General features: G+C 53.0%; 1 protein-coding gene across 1 annotated transcript in view; it reads left to right on the top strand.

The window, feature by feature from the left end:
• The first annotated feature begins 3,590 nt into the window (after positions 1-3,590).
• Ahrr (aryl hydrocarbon receptor repressor) overlaps positions 3,591-25,176 on the top strand; it is an 80,822-nt gene continuing 59,236 nt past the window's right edge. The window contains exons 1-3 of the mRNA XM_078018724.1: positions 3,591-4,068; positions 19,645-19,717; positions 23,844-24,025. Of these exons, the coding sequence (XP_077874850.1) occupies positions 3,801-4,068; positions 19,645-19,717; positions 23,844-24,025 (523 nt within the window). The 5' untranslated portion in view covers positions 3,591-3,800. The remainder of the gene's footprint in view (positions 4,069-19,644; positions 19,718-23,843; positions 24,026-25,176) is intronic.

Here is a 25,176-nt window from a genome sequence, read left to right as displayed (position 1 = left end):
GACCCTTTACCCTACGTGGCCTGACGACACGAAGGTCAAGGGCCAGCCACACTCCTGGCTTCTCAACATTAAGTGCAGCTCATGAGTTCACGTTGGCCCTCATGTGCCAGTGCATGTGACATTATCTGACTGGTGTCGGATTCCTCAGAGGCTCAGGAGGCTGCCCTTTGTGCCTCTGAGAGGCAGAGCTTGCCTGGTGGATGGGTTGGTAAGGGGATCCTTGCCTATTTGCATATGTCTGGTACACATGAAGTTCATCATGCTTACCATTTCTGAGTATACAATCCAGTGGCATTAAGAATGTTCACTTTGCTGTGTGACTATTGTCACCCGCCATCCCCAGAACTTTCCATCTTCCAAAACCGAAGTTCTGCCTGTATTAAGTACCAGCTCCCTTCTCCTCCTCCCCTAATCTTGAAAACCCCTTCCACCTCTGTCTATGAATCCAACAAGTGGAACTTTATTGCTCTTGTCCTGTTCAGGTGTACTTCCCTGAGCATAATGTCCTCCAGCTTCTCCCAAATTGTTTCAGGTGTCAGAATGTCCTTCCTTTTCAAGGCCGAGTGAATCAAGAAGGTGTGATGGCTTGTTATGCGGTCATCTATCAGTGGAAATGTGCAACCAAACCCAGGGGTCACTGAGCCACATCCCCAGATCTTTTTATCTTTACTTTCAGACAGGGTCTCACTAAGCTGCCCTGGCTGGGCTGGTGCTTGGATCCTCCTGAGTCTGGGATCACAGCATGGCCATCATGCCTGGCACAGTCATTCTACCTTTAATTTTTGGAGAAACTGCCCCACTGTTTCCACAGAAGCTGCACCTTTTATATTGCTGCCAACAGTGTTCAAGTGTTCCAGTTTCCCTGCATCATGGCCAACACAAACTTTGTTTCCCCTTTCTCTCTTCCTTTCTTTTTCCTTTTTTTTTTTTTTGTCAGAAGTCATCCTAATGAGTATGAGATGGTATCTCATTGAGTTTTTGTTTTGCATTTCCCTAATAATGGTTACCTTGTACATTTTTTCATGTGTTTATTGGCTACATATGTTTTTTTGAGAAATGTATTTTCAAGACCTTTGCCCATTTTAAAATTGGGTCAATAATCTTTTGTTGTTGAATTGTAGGAAATTTTTTTTATATTTTGGATACTGGAATATTCTCTCCCTTTTTGTAGGTTGCCTTTTATTCTGTTCATTGTATCCTTTGATGCAAAAAACAAGTTCCAAGTTTTTATGTAGTCCAACTTATGTATTCATTTCTTTTCATCATCTTCTTTTGGTGTCATAACCAAGATATCAGAGCCAAGGCTGTATCAAGTGTTCTCCTTCAAAGGCAGTACAGTTCTAGCGTTTATGAGGCGGTCTTCGATTCAGTTTTAGTTAATTTTGCCTCTGGTATGAAGTGAGGCTCTGACCTCATTGTCTTGCATGTGGACATCCAGTTGGCCCTACTGCATCATTGAAAGACATTCCTTCCACATTGATTGGTCTTAGCACAAAGGATGAAGCAAGAATTAAAGACAAGGAGTCAGTATAAGTAGGTAATTGGGTCGGATCATCTGCCGCAGTCTGGCTGGGCACAAATCAAGAGCCACTCAAGCAGGAACAAACTTTATTCCGAACTCCCTTGAACCAAGCACGTGGCCTTCCCCTGGGACACACCACATACCAACTGGAAATCCCTCCTCCGGCTTCCCCAACCAACACGAACTCCCCAGGTATCCCCCACGCCTGTCTTAGTCAGAAGTCACAGAGGCAGACACGTCCTGTGCCTGGGAACTCTGCTTGGGAGACCAAGAGCTCTCTGGCTATGGTCCAGAGAGAGTTCTCCACCTGGGACTGCAGGGGGCCTTAAGGGTCATGCCTCCTTTGGTAGAGAACTAAGGACTGTGGGGATGAGGGGCCTGTGCCTCTTGAGGGCAGTTTGAGGGGAAGAGGGGCAGGGACTGAGGTTCCTGCTACACCTATGTAGGCAGCTTCTGCTTCAAATCCCCAGGAACAGCAGTGAAGTCACTCCTTCCACTGGTTCTGGCTGGGGAGTGCCACTGGTGCCTGTCCTGAGATGTGGGGCTGTCTCCCACCGAGGGCAAGTGTCAGCTCTGTCTAGGAAGCTCCAAAGGTTTGGGAGGGATTCTCAAGGCAGCCTTGACACGGCATACCCCTCCTCTCTGGCACTACAAGTACCACCACATATGCCTAGGGCCCTATGCTCCGCAGCAGTTCACAAAAGTGCACCATGATTCTTACAAAACGTACATGAATTACAGACATTTTGAAAAATAAAAAGAAATTAAAGTCAACAGGTTACCTCAGAGCTTCCCAGTTTCTTCCATGCAGAGTTCACTTCACAAAAATTGGATCAAGATACAACTAATGATTTTTTTAAATTCAGCAATATTATTTCATATCAAAACCCACATAAAACCATCAGATTTTTTTTTTTTTTTGGTAGTGGGGATTGAACTCACCACTGAGGGGCACTCACCACTGAGCCACATCCCCAGCACTATTTTTTTTATTTTATTTTATTTAGAGACAGGGTCTTAGTGAGTTGTTTAATGCCTCACTTTTGCTAAGGTTGGCTTTGAACTCACAATCCTCCTGCCTCTGCCTCGCGAGCATTGTTGAGCCTCTGCGGTCCATCGGACAGACCAGGGCAGAGAGGGACTGAGCAGTCCTCGGACTCGGGAGACAGGCGCTTTCCGGGGCTGTGCGCTCTGGAGGCAGGAGGGCAGGGCCTCTTCTGAGGCCGGGAGCAGCCGCCGGAGGGTCCGGGGAGAGCCCCGCAGCAGGCGCAGTGTGAGCCGTCAGAACACGGGATTGTCCTCAGGCTGTGGGGGCCACGAGTAGCACCCTGGCTGCGGGCAAAGCCTGCGCTGTCCCTGGGGCTTTGATGTGGACCTGAGCCGACAGACACCGAGGAGCAGGCGAGGCGCCACCAAGGGACTATCCCACGCGACCCGAGGGAGGTGGCGTGAGTAGAGGGGCCAGGAACCTTGGAGGTCCCTCAGGCGCTAGATAGAGACCTGAGACGGTTCCCCGGGCCAGAACCGTGCACCTGGTCAACCCACGCCCCGGGTAAAAAGGTGTCAAAACCAGTGGTGTCTCGAGGATGGAGGAGAGCGAGGGGCGGAAAACCCTCTGGGATGGGAAGAAAAGAGGGTGCGGCCCGAGGCATTGGCGCCTGGGGGCGTACCTGAGGCTCTAGGGTTCGGAAGGCGCAGGGGGCTGGGTTCGCGGGCCCTTCGGGGAGGACCGGTGCAGGGCAGCGAGAGTCTGGGTCTCCAGAGAGAAGCGGGCAGTGCACGTGCGGCCTGTCAGGACCCTGAAACACTGGGGAGCGCACGTCTCCCTAAGACATTAACGTGCTCGGTGCAGATCTCGTTCCTGGAAGTTCAGGGTCAAAAACTCACAAAGTGTCTTAGTGACATTTTATACTACGCAAAGCCCTTTTGATCTAGCAACAGCACACAGGGCGGCACACGCTAGCCCTACGTACCTCTTCCCGCGGGTCTGGCCCCGGGCTGGTGAGCCGCTGGAAGGAGTCCGGGCCTCCTCCCCGCGCTCCGCCGTCGGATGCCAGCTCCGCCTTCCCCCGCGCAGGTGGGACCCGGCGCGTGGCGCTGGAGGAGGAGGGTCTGGGGCTCTGCTGGTGCGCACTCAGCGAGTGGCAGGGCGCGATCCCGCCCAGGCTGCCCACACGGGAGGACCTCGAGGCGCAGGACTCCATCCGAACCCAGCGCGCGCAGACCTGGGGGTACCGCGGGCCCTCGAAGGGCGCAAGCGTCACCAGGCCCAGACACGATGACCCTGGCGGGACCCGAAGCCTGGAGGGACCAGAAGGCGGGGCGGCACCGCCGGGATGAGGATGCCCGCGCGCGCCCCCTGCCGCCTCCCCCTTTCTGGCCGCTCCGGGGCGGGGCGGCTCGCGTGCCGGGGTGGGGCCGCCCTTTTGCGCCCGCCCTGCCGCCTGGTCCCCGAGATGCGAGCCGACAGCCGCACGGCCACAGCTCCCGGCCAGGGCGGCTCCCCGCGTGGTACCGCGTGAGCCTCCGAGCCCCGCCGGCCCCGGGTAAGTGCCCTCGAGGGCTCTGCCGGCTTCCCCGCCTCCCCACCTCTGGCTGCGTTGGCCGCCCGGGACACCAGGGACCTCTGCTTCCACCCATCCTTGGCGCCCTGAGGCTGTTGGACGTGGCGGGCATTCTGGAGTTAGTGGGGGTTCCTCACTTAGCACCTAGACCTTTGAAGGAAGCCAGTCTACTTTCATCGTCCGGGGCCTCAGTTTCCCCTGTCCAGGAAATTCTCAACCCAGCCCCCTCCCCCGCTGCTGATGGACATGAGCTAACCTAACTCGCCCTTTGCTCTCTGCGCAAGTTCTTCCGGAAGCCTTTTAGACAGACTCTGGCAGGGGGCTCCCTCCAGGCCACCTGAGCCCTACCAGGGGCCAGTGACACGGTGGGCAGAGCCTTGTGAGGGTGGCAAAGTGGGCCTCTCGGTTGGGGTCAAACATTTCCAGGCAGGGCTCAAGCTTGGGAGGGAATCCCAGGGTTCCAGGAATTTGCTCTTAGTGGCAATTTCGCTCCTAGTCTTCATTGGCCGAAAATCCCAGATTGTGGATACTTTCAGAGAAGGATGAGGGACTAGGAAGCTGGTGGTTACTGGAAACTGAACGCACAGACCTGGGTCGGGAGGCGGCCTGTGCCAACTGGCTGGGAGGGGCCAGTCCACAGCTGTGACTGGCCCCCCAGGGCTCTACCTGCCAGGGCCCAGGCCTTGACAGTTCCAGCTCCTGTGTGTAGCTTCACAGGCCTGTTTCCTGGTTTGTTCCAGAGTTTGGGTCCAGTGGGTCAGTCTGCGGTGGCCACCCCAGCTGTCCTGAGGAAGGAGGGGGCTTGCCTCCTCAGGACTGTGCCACCAGCAGCAGGCTGTGAGGGTCCTGCAGAGGGTGTGTGCCCACACATGTGTGCATGCATGTGCTCTGGGATGTCTGGCCCACAGAGCGTGGGTACTGGACAGTGTGTAATGCCTTCTCCTGGCCTGGCTGAGTGATCCACAGCAGAGGATGCTCCAGATAACAGAGGATAGGCCCATTTCTTAGCCCATACCCACCACTGGGGCCTCCTGCCTCACTCTGCAGATTCCCAGGGGGGTCTGGGACCCCTTAGAGTGAAGGTCTGGGACAGTGGGCTTTCATCAGGGGAACAGCTAAGTGGCCCTAACTCAGCCTCACGGCAGCCATGTAAGTTGATGGTTGTCACCCACTCACAGATGATGTCAAGGTGGCACCTAGGGCTCTGACCAAGTGTGGCTTCCCATCTCCAGCAAGATAGCACCTCCTGATGGTCCCAGAGCTGTTGAAAATGCAGGTGGATGAGCTTGGGGACACCGGCCTTGGACAGTGTGGATGGGCTGCCTGAGGGTGCTCTCTGTTTCCCTTCCGCTTGGTTTCTAAAATGAGTGGGTACTGCTCTTGTAAACGCTCAGGTTTCCTGGAGAAGCACATTCACCATTTTGTGGACAGGAGGCCCACGGGCTGCCCGTGGCAGGCCACACTAGGCAGTGCAGCCTTACTTGTGAGAAGCACTTAGGGGTTTGTCACTGGGAAGGATCCTGGCACAGGCCACCAAGGTCCTCCCCCCATGACTGGGAGGCATCCCTGCCTGCCTCCAAAGCAGGGAAGGAGGCTGTTCCTGGCAGACCCACACAGCCCCCCTAGGAGGGGTTCTGCTGGGAGTCTGGCTCAAGGGACAGAGGAGGGTACACAGCACCCAGTGGGAGGGGACATCTGTGCAGTGACACCACCACCTTTGCCCAGGACCCTCAGACAGGCAGCAGGCATAGGGAGAAACCAAGTGGTGTCGGTGAGGGTGGCTGTGTGGGATTCTTGCCCCCAGCCCTGTGCAGTGGGCTTCTGGGTGTTTTGTGCCAGTGCCGGCATTTTAGGCCGCACCAGTGCCGAGTTGGGCATCCAGGAGAAAGTGGCTTTGGGCACGTGGCAGCCACAGGGGTACCCAGTGAGTGGAGGGTAAGGCTGGGGAGGGCATCTTGGCTCCCACCTGGGTTCCTGCTGCTTGGAGGGAGTTTAAAATGTAGGTGAGTGAGGACTGTCTGCGTGGGCCACCGGGCAGCAGCCTCTGCCCTCCTCCATCTTCCTGGTGTTCTGGCCCCTTCCGTGGCCCCAGAACCCTTCCTACTCTGAGGATTGGGCCTCATTTTGGCATGAGGGTGGGTCAGGGTGGCAGTTCTGGGGTTGGGGTCTCTGGGGATGTGGGGTCAGCCCATCCCCTTCACTGTTTCTGACTTGGAGGGTGGTCCGGGGGTTTGCTGCAAGCCCGGTCTTCTCAGGGTGCCGGGAAATGTCCCTGGCCTGTTCCCCCCAGGCTGGGCCAGGCCTGGGTGCGGCTTGGGAGTTTCCTGTCTGAGTTGAAAGACCTTGCCGTCCAGATGGGATGGCCTTGCATACTGGCCTCCCGCCTCCACATGCCCACTCTGGTTTCTTGGAGAAGTGTACTGGTCAGCCCTGGGCGGCTCCAAGGGTGAGGCAGGAGCCCCACACCACTCCCAGGAAGGCTGCCCCTCTGAAGGCCAGCCCCATACCCGTGCCCCTCCACCTCACTCAGCCACTGTGCCCCACCACCGCCCACCCTCCTCTCATCCAGAAGCCCGGACACCTCCTTCTCTGGGAGTCATCCCATTGGCTTGACTCCCTCAGGCCCTTCAGCCCCCAGCCCTCTCTGTGCCCTCCAGAGACCCATCTGTGCCCAGCCCAGGGAGTCCAGGGCTGTCCTGCCCTCAGGGTCCTGCTGAACACTTCAGAAGCTGGGTCCACATATGTGTGTCAATGTTTATGTCTTTTTCCTGAAGTACAGTGCACATCACTGAAGCTGTCCGTGCACACTTGAGTTCTGTGGTGCTTGGCACATTCAAAGGTGTGTGATCCCTACCTCTGTCTGGTTCCCAGCGTCATCATTCCTGAGTGGCCTTAGCCATTCAGCAGCCACGTCCACTGCCTGCATTCTGGGTGCTTGTGTAGGTAGAGTCAGGTGACCTTGTCTGGCCTCCCTCAGTGCCACCCCCAGGCTCAGCATGCTGCTGTGTCCTGGCCCCATCCCTTCCTGTGGCTCTTCCATCGTGTGCACAGGCCACGACTAACCTATCTGTGGTGGACACGTGGGCTGTGTGCCCGTCTTGGCTGCGGTGAACAGGAGTGTGCATTCTGGTGCAGGTTCTGCTGGAACAGGTACTTTCAGCTCTGCGACGTCCCTTGGAGTGGCCTTGCTGGCTCGTGGGGGACTCTGCCAGGCACCATGGCGGCTCTGCAATATCCTGATCCGGTCCCCACCCCTAACAAGATTGCCGTGCCGTTAGTATGAGTGCTGTTGGTGTGAGTGCTGGGGGCTCATTTCACGGGGTTCGATGTCCGTTTGCTCAACGTGCAGGAGGCTGGGCTCCGTGCGCTGACCACTCGTGGGGCGTTTGTAGAGAAGCTCAAGCCCTTTGTCCATATTTTAATTGTTTTCTTATCTTTTTGTTGTTGAGCTGTAAGAGTTCTGTCTGTTCTGGACTTTAGGCCCTATCAGATGTGAGTTGTCAATTTCTGCTCGTTTTAGTCACCTTCTTCAGTACTGTGACTAAGAGACTGCATGGGAACAATTTTAGTTCATTCAGGGGCTCACAGTTCCAGGAGTCTCAATCCATACACAGCGGCTCCATCTGGGGCTCAAGGTGAGGCAGGACATCGTGGCAGAAGAGTGTGGTGTGGGGAAGCAGCTCACATGATGACCAGGAAGCCAAGAGAGAGGAAGTGTTCACTCACCAGATGCAAAATGTACACCCCAAAAGCTCTGCTCCCAGGGACCAGTCTCCTCCAGCTCGCCCCACCCACCTTCAGTTACCACGCACTTAATCCTGCCAGGGGTTAATCCACTGGTGGGCTAAGACCCTCACGACCCAGTCATTTCTCTTCAGACCTTCTTACCTTGTCCCACACGTGAGCTTTTGGGGGACCTCACATCCCACAGCACTGCTCCTGTTCTGTGGTTGTCTTTCACTTCATGTTTTGTTTTCTTTCCAACTCGGGCCACACACTGCTGCCCAGGCTGATCCTGGGCTCCTGGGCTCGGGTGGTCCTGCCTCCTTGGCCTCCCCACATGCGTGTCCCTCACCCAGCTTTTCTTCTTGATAGGGTCCTATGAAGTATAGTTTTTATTTTCACACAGTCCCATTTATTCAGGTTTTTCTTTTGTTACTGTTTTTTGATGCCAGTTTTAATCATTGTCAGATCTAAGGTTGTGAGGACTTATTCTTGTGTTTTAGTTTTAACTCTTCATTTAGGTCTCTGTCAATATCACATGATTTTCTCGTTTTGCGTGAGGAAGGGTCCAGCGTCATTCTGCGGCATGTGGAGATCCTGTTGGCTCTGCATTGTTGGTTGAAGCACTGCTCTTCCCTATGAGTAGCTGGGAATTCTGGTTGAGAATCAGTTGGCCATGGCATGGTTATTCTTGTGCCACATTTTCTCATTTTAATGCTTTTTAAAAAAACACCTTTTTTTTTTGGTGATGCTGGGGATTGAACCCAGAGCCTTGTGCATGAAAGGCAAGCACTGTACCAGCCCCAAACCCGTTCTTTTTCTTTTTCTTTTTTTTAATATTTTTTAGTTGTTGATGAACCTTTATTTTATTTATTTGTATGTGCTGCTGAGGATTGAACCCAGTGCCTCACACATGCTAGGCAAGTGCGCTACCACTGAGCCACAACCCCAGCCCCCCCAAACCCGTTCTTTTAATGAAGGAACTTTTGGACTATTCCAGACAAGTGGAGAGAGGTGTACAATGAGCTCGTTAATTTGCCAGTGAGCACAGGTGGTCAGTGATCCCTGAACCTGGCTCTGCCACCCAGGCCACTTGGCTCCACTGCCTTCTCCTCTGTGTCTGAATGAATCGCTGGCTCGCCACTTCCTTCCTGGGTGTTTTAGGGTGTATCTCTAAAACAAGGACTTTAACCAGACTTTCCTGTTTAATCTAAGTTTTTAATTTGAATTGAGAAACTTCAGTATTCAGAAATACTGACTACAGTAGTGCAGTGACTGCTACCAAGGCAGGCAGCAGGGAGCTCTCTGGGGCTGAGGGAGCCTCTGGAAGCTGGGTCCAGGCCTTGCTGGAGAAGGGTGAAACAGCCCCTGGATGACGGAGTTCACTGGGCCTCCAGCCTCCCTGGTGCTGAGCAGGACCTCAGGTACCTCCCTTCTGCAAGGTTCCCCAGTGCCCTCTCCTGGCAGGCGGAAGTAGTGCTCACGCTTAAGAGAGCCGCACACAAGGTCCAGCTCCCTCCTGCAGAGCAGGCAAGGAAGGGTGAGGGGGAGGGTGACAGTCTCCGTGCTGCCCAGCACCTCCCCCTGCTGGTCTTTGGTGTCCACGTAGGTGGCAAACCCCATGGGACAGTCTACCATCCTCTATGCATTTGTGGAAAATGCTGTTGCCATTCTCTGCTCTCTGTCCAGTTGGCAGGCTCCTCTTGCCCCTGGAAGGCTTCCTTTTATACTGTCACAGCCCCTGCAAGGATCCTCAGCCTTTGTGTATCTGAAAATGTCCTCATTCACAGGGTTAGAATTCTGGGGTTCAGGGTGTCTTTCTTTTAGAACATTAAAGATATGGATTCCCTCTTTCCCCTGCGTTGCCTCTGACAAGGAGTCTGCTGTCCTGGATTCTGCTTCTCTGTGCCCAATGTATTCTCTGACTTTTAAAACCATCCTGTTTGCTCCTGGCTGTGAGCAGTTTGGTGACCATGTGCTTGGTTTGCTTATCACGCACTCTTCCTTGGGTTTCTTGTTTGGGGTTCATTGGACTTCTTGGATCTGAGGTTACCAGTTTTCATTACATTTGGAAAATTTTCTGCACACACACACACACACACACACACACATTGTGTTTGGATATGAATACTTATTTTACTTATTTATTTTTATGTGGTGCTGAGGATCGAACCCGACGCCTCACACAAACGCAGTGATTGCCATGGACTGGGGCATCTTTGCCTCATTCAAGGCCTCAGAGCAAGGTCCACTCATTGTAGGTGAGATGCTGGCTTCAGGCTTTTTTGTAGACCTCCTTTATCAAGTCAATTACATTCCCTTCTGTCCCTACTTTCATGTAAGGTTTTATTTTTTAGTTACAGGTGGACAAAATATCTTTATTTTATTTTTTTATATGTGGTGCTGAGGATCGTACCCAGGGCCTCACACGTGCTCGGAGAGCTCTGAGCCACAACCCCAGCCCCGCCTTGATGCAAGGTCTCAAATTAGCGTATGGATTTGGATTTTGTCAAGTGATTTTTCTGCATGTATTAAGATGGTCAAATCTCTTTTCTTTAGTTTGTTGATAGAGTGAATGCAGTGATTGGTTCTTGGGTGTTGCAGCAACCCTGGATTCCTCTATGATGCCACATAGGTGGAATGTATTATCTTCTTTATATATTGATAGGTCCATGTGCTAACATTTCACTGAGGATTTTAAAAAACTATTTTAGTTGTAGATGGAAACAATACCTTTATTATATTTATTTTTTATGTGGTGCTGAGGATTGAACCCAGCGTTTCCCACATGTGAGGCAAGCACTCTACCAGTAAGTTACAGCCCCAACCCCTCATTGAGGATTTTTATGTCTATGTTAATGAGGAATGTAGACCTGTAATTTCCTTTTCATGGGATATCTTTATTTAAAATGAGGGTAATCATTAACTCATTCATGAGTTAAATGTATAAATCTTTCATTGGTTTTCTGCCAAAGATGGTAGAGAATTGGAATTGCTCTTTCTTGAAACTGGTAAAATATACCAGTGAAGTCATTCGGCAAGATTTGCCTTCTTGTAATAGACAGAGTACTATCCAGGTTATATGTTTCTTTGTGGGAATCAACAGAGTACTCTCTGGGTTATCAATTTATTTATGGAACACACAGAGTAATACCTGAATTATCTATGTCCTTGTTGGAGTAGATAGAGGATTCTCTGGGGTATCTGTGTCTTGTTGGAGTAGACAGAGGACTCTCTGGGGTATCTGTGTCTTGTTGGAGTAGATAGAGGACTCTCTGGAGTATCTGTGTATTGATGGAGTAGATAGAGGACTCTCTGGAGTATCTGTGTCTTGTTGGAGTAGATAGAGGACTCTCTGGAGTATCTGTGTCTTGTTGGAGTAGATAGAGGACTCTCTGGGGTATCTGTGTCTTGATGGAGTAGACAGAGGACTCTCTGGAGTATCTGTGTCTTGTTGGAGTAGATAGAGGACTCTCTGGAGTATCTGTGTCTTGTTGGAGTAGATAGAGGACTCTCTGGAGTATCTGTGTATTGATGGAGTAGACAGAGGACTCTCTGAAGTATCTATTATTTATTGAAGTAGACAGAGGAATCTCTGGGGTATCTGTGTCTTGTTGGAGTAGACAGAGGACTCTCTGAAGTATCTATTACTTATTGAAGTAGACATAGGACTCTCTGGGGTATCTGTGTCTTGTTGGAGTAGATAGAGGACTCTCTGGGGAATCTGTGTCTTGTTGGAGTAGATAGAGGACTCTCTGGGGTATCTGTGTCTTGTTGGAGTAGACAGAGGACTCTCTGGAGTATCTGTGTCTTGTTGGAGTACATAGAGGCTCTCTGGGGTATCTGTGTCTTAATGGAGTAGACCGAGGACTCTCTGGGGTATCTATGGTGTGTTGGAGTAGATAGAGGACTCTCTTGAGTATCTGTGTCTTGTTGGAGTAGACAGAGGACTCCCTGAGGTATCTATGGTGTGTTGGAGTAGACAGAGGACTCTCTGGACTATCTGTGTCTTGTTGGAGTAGATAGAGGACTCTCTGGAGTATCTGTGTCTTGTTGGAGTAGACAGAGGACTCTCTTGGGAATCTGTGTCTTGTTGGAGTAGATAGAGGACTCTCTGGGGAATCTGTGTCTTGTTGGAGTAGATAGAGGACTCTCTGGGGTATCTGTGTCTTGTTGGAGTAGACAGAAGACTCTCTGAAGTATCTGTGTCTTGTTAGAGTAGACAGAGGACTCTCTGAGGTATCTATGATGTGTTGGAGTAGATAGAGGACTCTGTGGAGTATCTGTGTCTTATTGGAGTAGACCGAGGACTCTCTGAGGTATGTATGGTGTGTTGGAGTAGATAGAGGACTCTCTGGAGTATCTGTGTCTTGTTGGAGTAGACAGAGGACTCTCTGGGGAATCTGTGTCTTGTTGGAGTAGACAGAGGACTCTCTGGGGAATCTGTGTCTTGTTGGAGTAGATAGAGAACTCTCTGAGGTATCTATGGTGTGTTGGAGTAGACAGAGGACTCTCTGGAGTATCTGTGTCTTGTTGGAGTAGACAGAGGACTCTCTGAGGTCTATGGTGTGTTGGAGTAGATAGAGGACTCTGTGGAGTATCTGTGTCTTGTTGGAGTAGACAGAGGAGTCTCTGGAGTATCTGTGTCTTGATGGAGTAGATAGAGGACTCTCTGGAGTATCTGTGTCTTGTTGAATAGACAGAGGACCTTCTGGAGTATCTGTGTCTTGTTGGAGTAGAAAGAGGACTCTCTGGAGTATCTGTGTCTTGATTGAATAGATAGAGGACTCTCTGGAGTATCTTTGTCTTGTTGGAGTAGATAGAGGACTCCCTGGATTATCTGTGTCTTGTTGGAGTAGATAGAGGACTCTCTGGAGTATTTGTGTCTTTTGGAGTAGACAGAGGACTCTCTGAGGTATCTATGATGTGTTGGAGTAGACAGGGGACTCTCTGGGGTATCTGTCTTGTTGGAGTAGATAGAGGACTCTCTGGGGTATCTGTGTCTTGTTGGAGTAGACAGAGGACTCTCTGAGTTATCAATGGTGTGTTGGAGTAGACAGAGGACTCCCTGGAGTATCTGTGTCTTGTTGGAGTAGATAGAGGTCTCTCTGAGGTATCTATGCTGTGTTGGAGTAGATAGAGGACTCTCTGTAATATGTGTGTCTTGATGGAGTAGATGGAGGACTCTCTGGAATATCTGTGTCTTGTTGGAATAGATAGAGGACTCTGGAGTATCTGTGTCTTGATGGAGTAGACAGAGGACTCTCTGGGGTATTTATGGTGTGTTGGAGTAGACAGAGGACTCTCTGGATTGTCTGTGTCTTGAAGGAGTAGACAGAGGATTTTCTGGGCTATCTATGGTGTGTTGTAGTAGACAGAGTACTCTCTGGGGTATCTATGGTGTATTGGAGTAGACAGCGGACTCTCTGAGGTGTCTATGGTGTGTTGGAGTAGACAGAGGACTTTCTGGAGTATCTGTGTCTTGGCGGAGTAGATAGAGGACTCTCTGGAGTATCTGTGTCTTGAAGGAGTAAACAGAGGACTCTCTGGGGTATCTATGGTGTGTTGGAGTAGACAGAGGTCTCTCTGGAGTATATGTGTCTTAATGGAGTAGACAGAGAACTCTCTGGATTATCTGTGTCTTGCTGGAATAGACAGAGGACTCTCTGAGGTATCTATGGTGTGTTGGAGTCGACAGAGGACTCTCTGGAGTATCTGTGTCTTGTTGGAGTAGATAGAGGACTCTCTGAGGTATCTATGGTGTGTTGGAGTAGATAGAGGACTCTGTAATATCTGTGTCTTGATGGAGTAGATAGAGGACTCTCTGGAGTATCTGTGTCTTGTTGGAATAGATAGGGGACTCTGTGGAGTATCTGTGTCTTGATGGAGTAGACAGAGGACTCTCTGGGGTATTTATGGTGTGTTGGAGTAGACAGAGGACTCTCTGAAGTATCTATGGTGTGTTGGAGTAGATAGAGGACTCTGTAATATCTGTGTCTTGATGGAGTAGATAGAGGACTCTCTGGAGTATCTGTGTCTTGTTGGAATAGATAGGGGACTCTGTGGAGTATCTGTGTCTTGATGGAGTAGACAGAGGACTCTCTGGGGTATTTATGGTGTGTTGGAGTAGACAGAGGACTCTCTGAAGTATCTGTGTCTTGAAGGAGTAGACAGAGGATTCCCTGGGCTATCTATGGTGTGTTGGAGTAGACAGAGGACTCTCTTAGGTGTGTATGGTGTGTTGGAGTGGACAGAGGACTCTCTGGAGTATCTGTGTCTTGAAGGAGTAAACAGAGGACTCTCTGGGGTATCTATGGTGTGTTGGAGTAGACAGAAGTCTCTCTGGAGTATCTGTGTCTTGATGGAGTAGACAGAGGACTCTCTGGAGTATCTGTGTCTTTTTGGAGTAGACAGAGGTCTCTCTGGAGTATCTGTGTCTTGATGGAGTAGACAGAGGACTCTCTGGGGTATCTGTCTTGTTGGAGTAGATAGAGGACTCTCTGGAGTATCTGTGTCTTGTTGGAATAGATAGGGGACTCTGTGGAGTATCTGTGTCTTGATGGAGTAGACAGAGGACTCTCTGGGGTATTTATGGTGTGTTGGAGTAGACAGAGGACTCTCTGAAGTATCTGTGTCTTGAAGGAGTAGACAGAGGATTCCCTGGGCTATCTATGGTGTGTTGGAGTAGACAGAGGACTCTCTGAGGTGTGTATGGTGTGTTGGAGTGGACAGAGGACTCTCTGGAGTATCTGTGTCTTGAAGGAGTAAACAGAGGACTCTCTGGGGTATCTATGGTGTGTTGGAGTAGACAGAAGTCTCTCTGGAGTATCTGTGTCTTGATGGAGTAGACAGAGGACTCTCTGGAGTATCTGTGTCTTTTTGGAGTAGACAGAGGTCTCTCTGGAGTATCTGTGTCTTGATGGAGTAGACAGAGGACTCTCTGGGGTATCTGTCTTGTTGGAGTAGATAGAGGACTCTCTGGAGTATCTGTGTCTTGTTGGAATAGATAGGGGACTCTGTGGAGTATCTGTGTCTTGATGGAGTAGACAGAGGACTCTCTGGGGTATTTATGGTGTGTTGGAGTAGACAGAGGACTCTCTGAAGTATCTGTGTCTTGAAGGAGTAGACAGAGGATTCCCTGGGCTATCTATGGTGTGTTGGAGTAGACAGAGGACTCTCTTAGGTGTGTATGGTGTGTTGGAGTGGACAGAGGACTCTCTGAGTTATCAATGGTGTGTTGGAGTAGACAGAGGACTCCCTGGAGTATCTGTGTCTTGTTGGAGTACATAGAGGTCTCTCTGAGGTATCTATGCTGTGTTGGAGTAGATAGAGGACTCTATGTAATATCTGTGTCTTGATGGAGTAGATCGAGGACTCTGTGGAGTATCTGTGTCTTGTTGGAATAGATAGAGGACTCTGTGGAGTGTCTGTGTCTTGATGGAGTAGACAGAGGACTCTCTGGGGTATTTATGGTGTGTTGGAGTAGACAGAGGACTCTCTGGATTATCTGTGTCTTGAAGGAGTAGACAGAGGATTTTCTGGGCTATCTATGTTGTGTTGGAGTAGACAGAGGACTCTCTGAGGTGTCTATGGTATGTTGGAGTAGACAGAGGACTCTCTGGAGTATCTGTGTCTTGAAGGAGTAAACAGAGGACTCTCTGGGGTGTCTACGGTGTGTTGGAGTAGACAGAGGTCTCTCTGGAGTATATGTGTCTTGATGAGTAGACAGAGGACTCTCTGGCGTATCTGTGTCTTGAAGGAGTAGACAGAGGACTCTCTGAGGTATCTATGGTGTGTTGGAGTAGACAGAGGTCTCTCTGGAGTATCTGTGTCTTGATGGAGTAGACAGAGGACTCTCTGGTGTATCTGTCTTGTTGGAGTAGATAGAGGACTCTCTTGTGTATCTGTCTTGTTGGAGTAGATAGAGGACTCTCTTGTGTATCTGTCTTGTTGGAGTAGATAGAGGACTCTCTGGAGTATCTGTCTTGATGGAGTAGACAGAGGACTTTCTGGAGTATCTGTGTCTTGATGGAGTAGATAGAGGACTCTCTGGAGTATCTGTGTTTTGTTGGTGTAGACAGAGGTCTCCCTGGGGGTATCTATGGTGTGTTAGAGTAGACAGAGTACTCTCTGGGGTATCTATGGTGTGTTGGAATAGACAGAGGACTCTCTGAGGTGTCTATGGTGTGTTGGAGTAGACAGAGGACTCTCTGGAGTATCTGTGTCTTGTTGGAATATATAGAGGACTCTGTGGAGTATCTGTGTCTTGATGGAGTAGACAGAGGACTCTCTGGGCTATCTATGGTGTGTTGGAGTAGACAGAGTACTCTCTGGGGTATCTATGGTGTGTTGGAGTAGACAGCAGACTGTCTGAGGTGTCTATGGTGTGTTGGAGTAGACAGAGGACTTTCTGGAGTATCTGTGTCTTGTTGGAGTAGATAGAGGACTGTCTGGAGTATCTGTGTCTTGAAGGAGTAAACAGAGGACTCTCTGGGGTATCTGTGGTGTGTTGGAGTAGACAGAGATCTCTCTGGAGTATATGTGTCTTAATGGAGTAGACAGAGAACTCTCTGGAGTATCTGTGTCTTGTTGGAGTAGACAGAGGACTCTCTGAGGTATCTATGGTGTGTTGGAGTAGACAGAGGACTCTCTGAGGTATCTATGGTGTGTTGGAGTAGACAGAGGACTCTCTGAGGTATCTATGGTGTGTTGGAGTAGACAGAGGACTCTCTGGAGTATCTGTGTCTTGTTGGAGTAGATAGAGGATTCTCTGGAGCATCTGTGTCTTGTTGGAATAGATAGGGGACTCTGTGGAGTATCTGTGTCTTGATGGCATAGACAGAGGACTCTCTGGGGTATTTATGGTGTGTTGGAGTAGACAGAGGACTCTCTGAAGTATCTGTATCTTGAAGGAGTAGACAGAGGATTCCCTGGGCTATCTATGGTGTGTTGGAGTAGACAGAGGACTCTCTGAGGTGTCTATGGTGTGTTGGAGTGGACAGAGGACTCTCTGGAGTATCTGTGTCTTGATGGCGTAGACAGAGGACTCTCTGGGGTATCTATGGTGTGTTGGAGTAGACAGAAGTCTCTCTGGAGTATCTGTGTCTTAATGGAGTAGACAGAGGACTCTCTGTTGTATCTGTCTTGTTGGAGTAGACAGAGGACTCTCTGGTGTATCTGTGTCTTGATGGAGTAGACAGAGGACTTTGGTGTATCTGTCTTGTTGGAGTAGATAGAGGACTCTCTGGAGTATGTCTTGATGGAGTAGACAGAGGACTCTGTGGAGTATCTGTGTCTTGTTGGAGTAGATAGAGGACTCTCTGTAGTATCTGTGTTTTGTTGGAGTAGACAGAGGTCTCTCTGGGGTATCTATGGTTTGTTGGAGTAGACAGAGGACTCTCTGGACTATCTGTGTCTTGATGGAGTAGACAGAGGACTCTCTGGGGTATCTATGGTGTTTTGGAGTAGACAGAGGCCTCTCTGGAGTATCTGTGTCTTGATGGAGTAGACAGAGGACTCTCTGGGCTATCTATGGTGTGTTGGGGTAGACAGAGGACTCTCTGGAGTATCTGTGTCTTGTTGGAGTAGACAGAGGACTCTCTGGAGTATCTGTGTCTTGTTGGAGTAGAAGAGGACTCTCTGGAGTATCTGTGTCTTGATGGAGTAGACAGAGGACTCTCTGGGCTATCTATGGTGTGTTGGAGTAGACAGAGGACTCTCTGGAGTATCTGTGTCTTGTTGGAGTAGACAGAGGCCTCTCTGGAGTATCTGTGTCTTGATGGAGTAGACAGAGGACTCTCTGGGGTATCTATGGTGTGTTGGGGTAGACAGAGGACTCTCTGGAGTATCTGTGTCTTGTTGGAGTAGACAGAGGACTCTCTGGGGTATCTGTGTCTTGTTGGAGTAGACAGAGGACTCTCTGGGGTATCTATTTTTCTTAGTGATCTGTGGGTTTTGTGTCTCTCGTAGCTTTCCTGTTTCACCTAAATGTTTGGATAAGGAAGGGTGTCTGTCTTAGGTGCTGGGTGCCATAACAAAATACTGCAGCCTGAATGCTTTGCATAAGGACCGGTCCCAGGATTCTTCAGGAGGACAGTTAAGGGTCAAGCTACATCAGGACTTGGTTTTGGCTGGGCAACTTCTGGCTAGCAGGTGGCCTTGTTCTCACAGGGTGGGTCAGGCGCTCCGAGTGTCTGACCCTCCCTCTGGTGCCAGCCCTGTGTTAACAAGGCTCTCTGCAGTAACCTGGTGTGACCCTATCGTCTTGCAGCCCTGGCTTCAATACTGTCCTGGGAAGCATTCGGGTCAGCATAGGATTTTGGAGGACACAGCTCAGTCCATCACAGTGTTCTCTTACATCCCTTTTGGTGTCTGTGGGATCTGTAGTGATGTTTTTTCTTTATTTCCTGTTAATCATGACCTTATTTCTTTGATGGGTCTGGCAAGAGGTTCTTCAATTTTGCTGATGTTTTAAGGAACACCTGGAGGTTTTTGTCCTTTACCCTTAGGCTGCAAGTCCCACTGCCTCCTCTTTATTGTTTACATCCTTCTTGTTTGGGGTCCATTCTGTCTTCCAGTTGCTTACATTTGAAGCGTAGATTGTTCTGAGTTGGTTCACTTTTCCAGTGAGCATTTGATGCGTGGATTTCTGTCGGTGCTCATAACTGGGTCCTGTGGCACTGGATGCACTGATGTTTTCGTTTTTGTTCTGTTTATAAGAGATGCCTTCTCTTTGGCCGGGTTATTTTGAAGTGTGTTGCCTTCCAGGGACTTGGTGTTTTCCCGCTGCCTTTCTAGTTCAGTTCTGTGGTCTGTGATTGCTGACGTCCAGGCACCATCTCTCCTGGACAGTGTTCTGCTGTCATTGGACAGCGTGTTCTGCACGTTCCGTGAGCTCCATCTGCTGCTGTTTGGACATCTTGCTGATGTCCACTGTCCTTGTCCTGCTGACCACTGAGAGAGGCCTGGCCATGTCTCCAATGTCTCCCTTCAGTTTAGGCACCTTGGTTTTGTGTGCTTGGAAGCCCTGCTGCTGGGTGTGTTCACATTTAGGGTGCCATGTCCTCTGGGAGATGCGACTACCATGCGATGCTGCTCTGTCCCTGGTGATGCTCCTTGTTCTGAAGGCCACCTGATCGGGACCTCAGGCGGCTGCCGGTGTCTTCACTTGGCATCTGTGGGGTGGCCCTTCTGTCCCTGTACTCAGCTTACCTCTGTCTTTAGTTCCCAGGGTCCAGGACGCATTTGTGGTGTTTTCATGACCACTCCTGGTGCAGTTGGGTGTGTGTCTGTCTCCTCCTCCAAACAGCATGTGCCTGAGGTCAGATGAGGGCGTCTCAGCACCCCCAAGGCCCAGAGCCTGGGCCACTGCCGTTGTCTGAGGAAGTTTTATTAGGGCTCTGATACCCTAACTGCCTGGTAAATCCAGACCCCCTAGGTGAATGGGCTGTTTCCCTCAGGTGGGGGCAGGTGAACTGGGCGGCCAAGCTGGAGGCCAGAGTGGAGCCGGGCACACAGAGTCAAGAAGAAGGGAGGCCAGCTGGCCCCAGCAGAGGCCATGAAGAGAGACCCTTCACAGCGTGGCTCCTGAAGGTGGCTCCTGGGCCCAGGCCCTCCTCCCCAGTGCCTGTGAGAAGCGTTGCTCAGACCCACGGCGGGCGAAGGCTCTGCTGCAGTCTGACCTGCACTGGGGTCAGGACAGTGTGGACCCCCACAGCAGAGTGGCCTCAGCTGACCTTCCTGATGCTGGTGGCTCTGGGACATCGTGGTGGACTCTGGAGCGTCACCTGGGGTCCTCTGGTGCTTCCAACTTGATTTGCCCTTTTTCATTTTCAGGCCCAGAGAGGATGATCCCACCAGGGGAGTGCACCTACGCGGGCAGGAAGAGGAGGAAGCCGGTTCAGAAGCAGTGAGTGTGACGTCTTCTGCCCGGCGGCCACCACTGGGGACGCTGTGCTCTCACTGAGAAAGGGAGTTCAGGGAGGGTGGGCGCGGTGGGGCTGGGCCTGCTGGTGGCCAGGCGCGGGTCACCTCTGCTGCCGGCCCTCTGCAGAGGGTGCCAGAAGGGTTCTAGAACCTCATGCCCTTCACCACCTGAGAGGCCCCATGGGGAGGACGCCCAGAGCCATCTTGCAGGTGGTGCCCACTTGGTGAGGAGACTCCCTGGGCTTCTCCTGCCTGAGGGTGTGGGGGATAGAGTTAGCTCCAGACGGGACTCGGGACTCCTGTGCCCAGGGACAGACACCTCTGTCCTGGCCCCCCCCTGCCCTTGGAGGGACCTGAAGCAGGAGGAATGTGTGTGGTGTGGTTGGGGCCACCTGCCAGGAGGGATGCAGGGGCACACAGCCTCAGGAGGCCCAGAGGCCGTCGCCAGCCGAAACTGTGTGGACAGTGTGGACTGTGGACAGTGTGTGATGCCAGGTGAGGCTGAGGCAGGGTCTGCCTGGCAGCCTGTCCACGTGTGGCCTCTGTGGTGGAGCAGACCTCCTATGTGAAGTCATAGTGCGTTCCAGTCCCCTGCCCTCGCCAAGGCTGGTGAGGCTTCGATGGACCGGTTGGGGACCGGGTTTGGGAGGCAGCTTCTCCCTGGTGGCACGTGCAGCCGGAGCCGCCTGGGCTGCAGGCTTGGAGAGGGCTGGGTGGGGTCTGTGGACCGGCACAGGTCCTCGGGGGCTGAGCTGGACACACTAAGGAGGAGCTGGGGTGTGGAAGCGTGCTCCGAGTGTGGGGCAGAAGGAACGTAATGGCCACCCCGCTGAAGTGCAGAGCTCCGGTGGGCAGTCCGGGGCAGCAGAGCCGAGCTCCCTGCCTGTCAGGCAGAGTGTGAGTGAGCCCTCAGACATCTGCTTCTGCCTGCCCATGTTCTGGACAGGCGAGCCCCTCGCTTGGTGGGGACCCCAGGGGAGGGCGGGTCTCCGCCGTTGGTCCCCTCCCTGAGGCACCTGAGTTTAGCTGCTTCTCATGAATCCTCCTGAGGTATGTGTGGGTAGACCAGCACAGGCTTCCCTCCTCCTGCGAGGGAGGCGCTGCGGTGGACCGTGCCCTGCCAGCCCTGCTCCGTCATCGGCCTGTGAGTCTTTGCAGCTCCAGGTTCCTGGGCTGTAGCGCAGATGTGCTGTGCAAGTGATGCCCACCCAGGCCTCCCACATGTCCCTGTGGGAGGGGGACGTGGGTGAAGGACACACCAGCTGCTGCTGCTCACCCTGCCGCAAGCTCAAGGGCTTGGTCCCAGGAGGGTCTTCTGCCCCCATTGCCACCCAGACCTGGTATGGGGCTGCAGCAGGCAAATCAGACCCCAGGCTGGTGCCAATGTTGGGGATTGGCCGGGCTGCTGGTCAGTGGCAGGGGCCGGGATCTGGTGGTGTCACCCTCACTAGCATCAGAGCTGGTGCAGTTTAGGCTTCCTACCCCTAGCCAGGAGCTGGTGATGCAGTCTCCCTTCCTTGGCCTAGAGTGCCAAGTCGCCTCCTCGGCCAGGCCTAGACCTGCCATCTCCTCCCCAGCCACACTAGAGTTGGCGCATCTCTTCCTCAGCCAGACCTAGAGCTGCCGCGTCTCTTCCCTGGCCAGACCTAGAGCTGCCGCGTCTCTTCCCTGGCCAGACCTAGAGCTGCTGTCTCATTCCTGGCCAAGCCTAGAGCTGCTGCTCACCCCTGGCCAGACCTAGAGCCGCTGTCTCATGCCTGGCCAGACCTAGAGCTGCCGCGTCTCTTCTGGGCCACGTCTAGAGCTGCTCTGTCTCCTCTCTGTGAATTCTGGGTGGAAACCTGTGCTCATTTTCCTGAGAGACAATTCATGTTTTTGTGCTTCTTACTGGGCATCGGAGACCCTCCTGTCCTCTCTAGGAGGGTCTGCTTTCCCCAATTCCCACTTCGCTTGTGGAATCTTTGCCATGCAGAAAACTTGAACTTCTGTGGAGCTGAGTTGATCATCTTTCCTTTGTGGGTGATCAAACTTTACATCTGACTACAAAGAGCTTCTGTGTTTCCAGTTAAGAGGATTTTCCTGTTTTATCTTCTAACACACACACACACACACACACACACACACACACACACACACACACACCTTTAAGCGGTTGGACTCTCCCTGAATGGCTTTACTGGCCTGAGGGGGTACTGGGCAATGTGGAATTGTGGCTTGAGGGGTCATGTGGACAGTCACTGTGTTAGTCTGCTCTCTTTTACTGAAACAAAGTGCCTCAGCTGGGTAATGTATAGAGAATGAAGCTTGGTGCAGCTCACATTTTGAGGCTGGGAGTCCAAGGCGTGGTTCTGGCTCTGGGAGGCCCCCAGCTGCCTGGCAGGATGGGTCATGGTGGAGGCCTATGTGGGAGGGGGAGGTCAGTGTGGGGAAGGACTCCATCAAGCCCTTTGGAGAGTGTGACCTTAGGACCTGCCCCTGGCCCCGAGGTCCCACATGGAGGCCCAGGGCCTCAGTGGAGACCACACTCCAGCAGGGAGCTCTGGGGCTCTGAGCTCAGCAGCTGCTCATGCTCACATGCTTTCTGGCTGTTGTGCATCGAGGAGGCTGAGGCCAGCTGGTCTGGGGTGGGTGTCCCTGCGAAGGTGGCCGTGTCCATCCTGTGGGAGACATACTCTGGGAAACAGCTGGACTTGGCTCTGTTGTTGGCATCCAGAGAGCCCCTCCTGCAGCCCCTGCTGGTGCTGGCTGCCCACATCTGCAGGGGCTCTGGCCTCCTGGCCAGGGCTGAGGGCTGTGGCTAGGTGTGGCCTGGCACCCTGGTCTGTACGTGGGTGGGCTCAGGTCTGCCTGTGCCATCTCCTCCTGAAAGGGCAGGTGGTGAGGTGTGGAGTGTCGGCTGGCACACAGCCACAGAGGGACGCGTGGAGATTCCTGAGCACCGGCACGGGCCACAGCAGCTCCTGAGCACCCAAGGCACAGGGTGCAGGGCAGCGCTGGCCCCGGGGGGCCATGTGACTCTCAGTCGCAACTTTCTCCAGAGGTGAAATGCCTGGAACAACTGGTAGTGTGCTCCTCCCTCCACTTCCCGGGGACAGTGTCCGAAGCTCGGAGCAGCCTGGAAGTGTGCTGCTTCCCTCTTCACTGGGATGTGACTGAAGTCCACGTTTCGGTTCAGCGGATGAAGTGAATGGGCTGATGGAGCCTTGCTGATGAAACCATTTCGAATCAAGATCACGAACATTCCCATCACTCCAGGTTTCCCGGAGCCCCTTGGGGACCCCTCCACCTCTGCCCCAAGCAGCCTCTGGTCGGCTTCCTGCTGCTGTGGGCGAGTTGGCATCTCCTGGCGTTTTGTGCAGATGGGATGGTGTGGGTTGTGCGTTGGGCTCCGCTGCTGGTGCGGTGGGTCTGGGATCACTGTCCTTCTGGCGGCCAGAGGTGTCTGGCCGCATGGCTGTCCCGAGGGTGTTCCGTGCTGGTTCTTCCCAGGTGGGGCAGTGCCTGTGAGCACAGACCCCCGGTGCTGCCGAGGAGAGCGCCCAGGGTGGTCAGAGATGCCCAGGGTGGGTCTGGGCTCACCACCTGGGGGACTCCCTTTCTCCTGGAAGGCATCGGCCTTGTCAGGCCACAGGGACCACTGCAGGAGGTGGCGTGAACCCAGGTTTTCCACGCTCCGTCTCTGCCCAGACAGCCTGCGCCAGGCGTCCTTGTCCCGCTGGGCTGTGGCACAGGGAGGTGAAGAGCATGTGACCCTCCCCTGCCCTCCTGTCCTCTGCAGCTGGTCTTTTTTTTAATATTTTAATTGTAGATGGACACAGGACCTTTATTTTATTTACTTACTTTTTATGTGGTGCTGAGGATCAAACCCAGTGCCTCACATGTGCGAGGCAAGCGCTCTGCTACTGAGCTACGACCCCAGCCCTGCGCTGGTCTTTGTCCCCAAGCTGCAGCCTGAGGCGTTGGGCACTGGCTTCCTGTGCGTCTTCAGGAAGGGGTTTCAGTCAGCCCTTGCGGCTCCTCTGCTCATGTTCCTAGCAAGGCAACTCCAGAGACCAGGTCTCCCGCCCTGAGGCCAGAGGCTCCTGCCTAATGTGGTCTTTTCCCCACAGGAGGCCTGCCCTGGGGGCCGAGAAGTCAAACCCTTCCAAGAGGCACCGGGACCGCCTGAATGCAGAGCTGGACCACCTGGCCAGCCTGCTGCCCTTTCCCCCCGACGTCATCGCCAAGCTGGATAAGCTCTCTGTCCTGCGCCTCAGTGTGAGCTACCTGAGGGTGAAGAGCTTCTTCCAAGGTAGGACTCTCACCCGCAGCCACCTGGACCTCATCTGATCCCACCTGTGTCCACCTGAGTGCAAGGGGTCTCACCAGGGCCCAACTGTGATCAGGAGAGTGCGGTGTGCGGTGCATGTGCATCTCCTCCTCCCGCCTCCCCAGACTGCCTTGCTCAGCCCATGCTCAGGCCATAGGCTTCCTCTGGGGCCAGGTTACAGGGCCCTGGCTGCTCCTCCCACTCCTAGGCAGGGGCGTTCCACCACCTTGATAGGATGGCCCTAGGTGCACTGAGTCCTGGGAGCCAGGGTAGCTCTGAGGAGCCTGGATAGCCCTAGCCCTGGGCTCCCACGCCAGGGACTCCAGAGGGGCAAGAGGTCTACTCTATGAAGGAGCAGGCTCAGCCATGGTCAGAGGTAGGTGTCTACTGTTAATTGTGTGATTTGCCCTGGGCACCGTGGCTGCTGCAGCTGCTGGGTGCATACCCCCTGTCTACACTCCAGGTCTGGCCCCCTGCCCTGGGCACTGTGGATGCTGCAGCTGCTGGGTGCATACCCCTGTCTACACTCCAGGTCTGGCCCTCTGCCCTGGGCACTGTGGGTGCTGCAGCTGCTGGGTACATACCCCTATCTACACTCCAGATCAGACCCCCTACCCTGGACACTGTGGGTGCTGCAGCTGCTGGGTACATACCCCTGTCTACACTCCAGGTCAGACCCCCTACCCTGGGCACTATGGCCACTGCAGCTGCTGGGTACATACCACTTGTCTACACTCCAGGTCAGACCCCCTGCCCTGGGCACTGTGGGTGCTGCAGCTGCTGGGTACATACCCCTGTCTACACTCCAGGTCAGGCCCCCTACCCTGGGCACTGTGGGTGCTGCAGCTGCTGGGTGCATGCCCCTGTCTACACTCTAGATCAGACCCCCTACCCTGGGCACTGTGGCTACTGCAGCTGCTGGGTACATACCCCTGTCTACACTCCAGGTCAGACCCCCTGCCCTGGGCACTGTGGCTACTGCAGCTGCTGGGTGCATACCCTCTGTCTACACTCCAGATCAGGCCCCCTGCCCTGGGCACTGTGGGTGCTGCAGCTGCTGGGTACATACCCCTGTCTACACTCCAGATCAGACCCCCTACCCTGGACACTGTGGGTGCTGCAGCTGCTGGGTA

This window comes from Ictidomys tridecemlineatus, chromosome 1, assembly GCF_052094955.1.
Source record: "Ictidomys tridecemlineatus isolate mIctTri1 chromosome 1, mIctTri1.hap1, whole genome shotgun sequence".
Classification (NCBI taxonomy): Eukaryota; Metazoa; Chordata; class Mammalia; order Rodentia; family Sciuridae; genus Ictidomys; species Ictidomys tridecemlineatus.
Note: the sequence above shows the minus strand (reverse complement) of the source record. Positions and strands in the feature narration are given on the sequence as shown.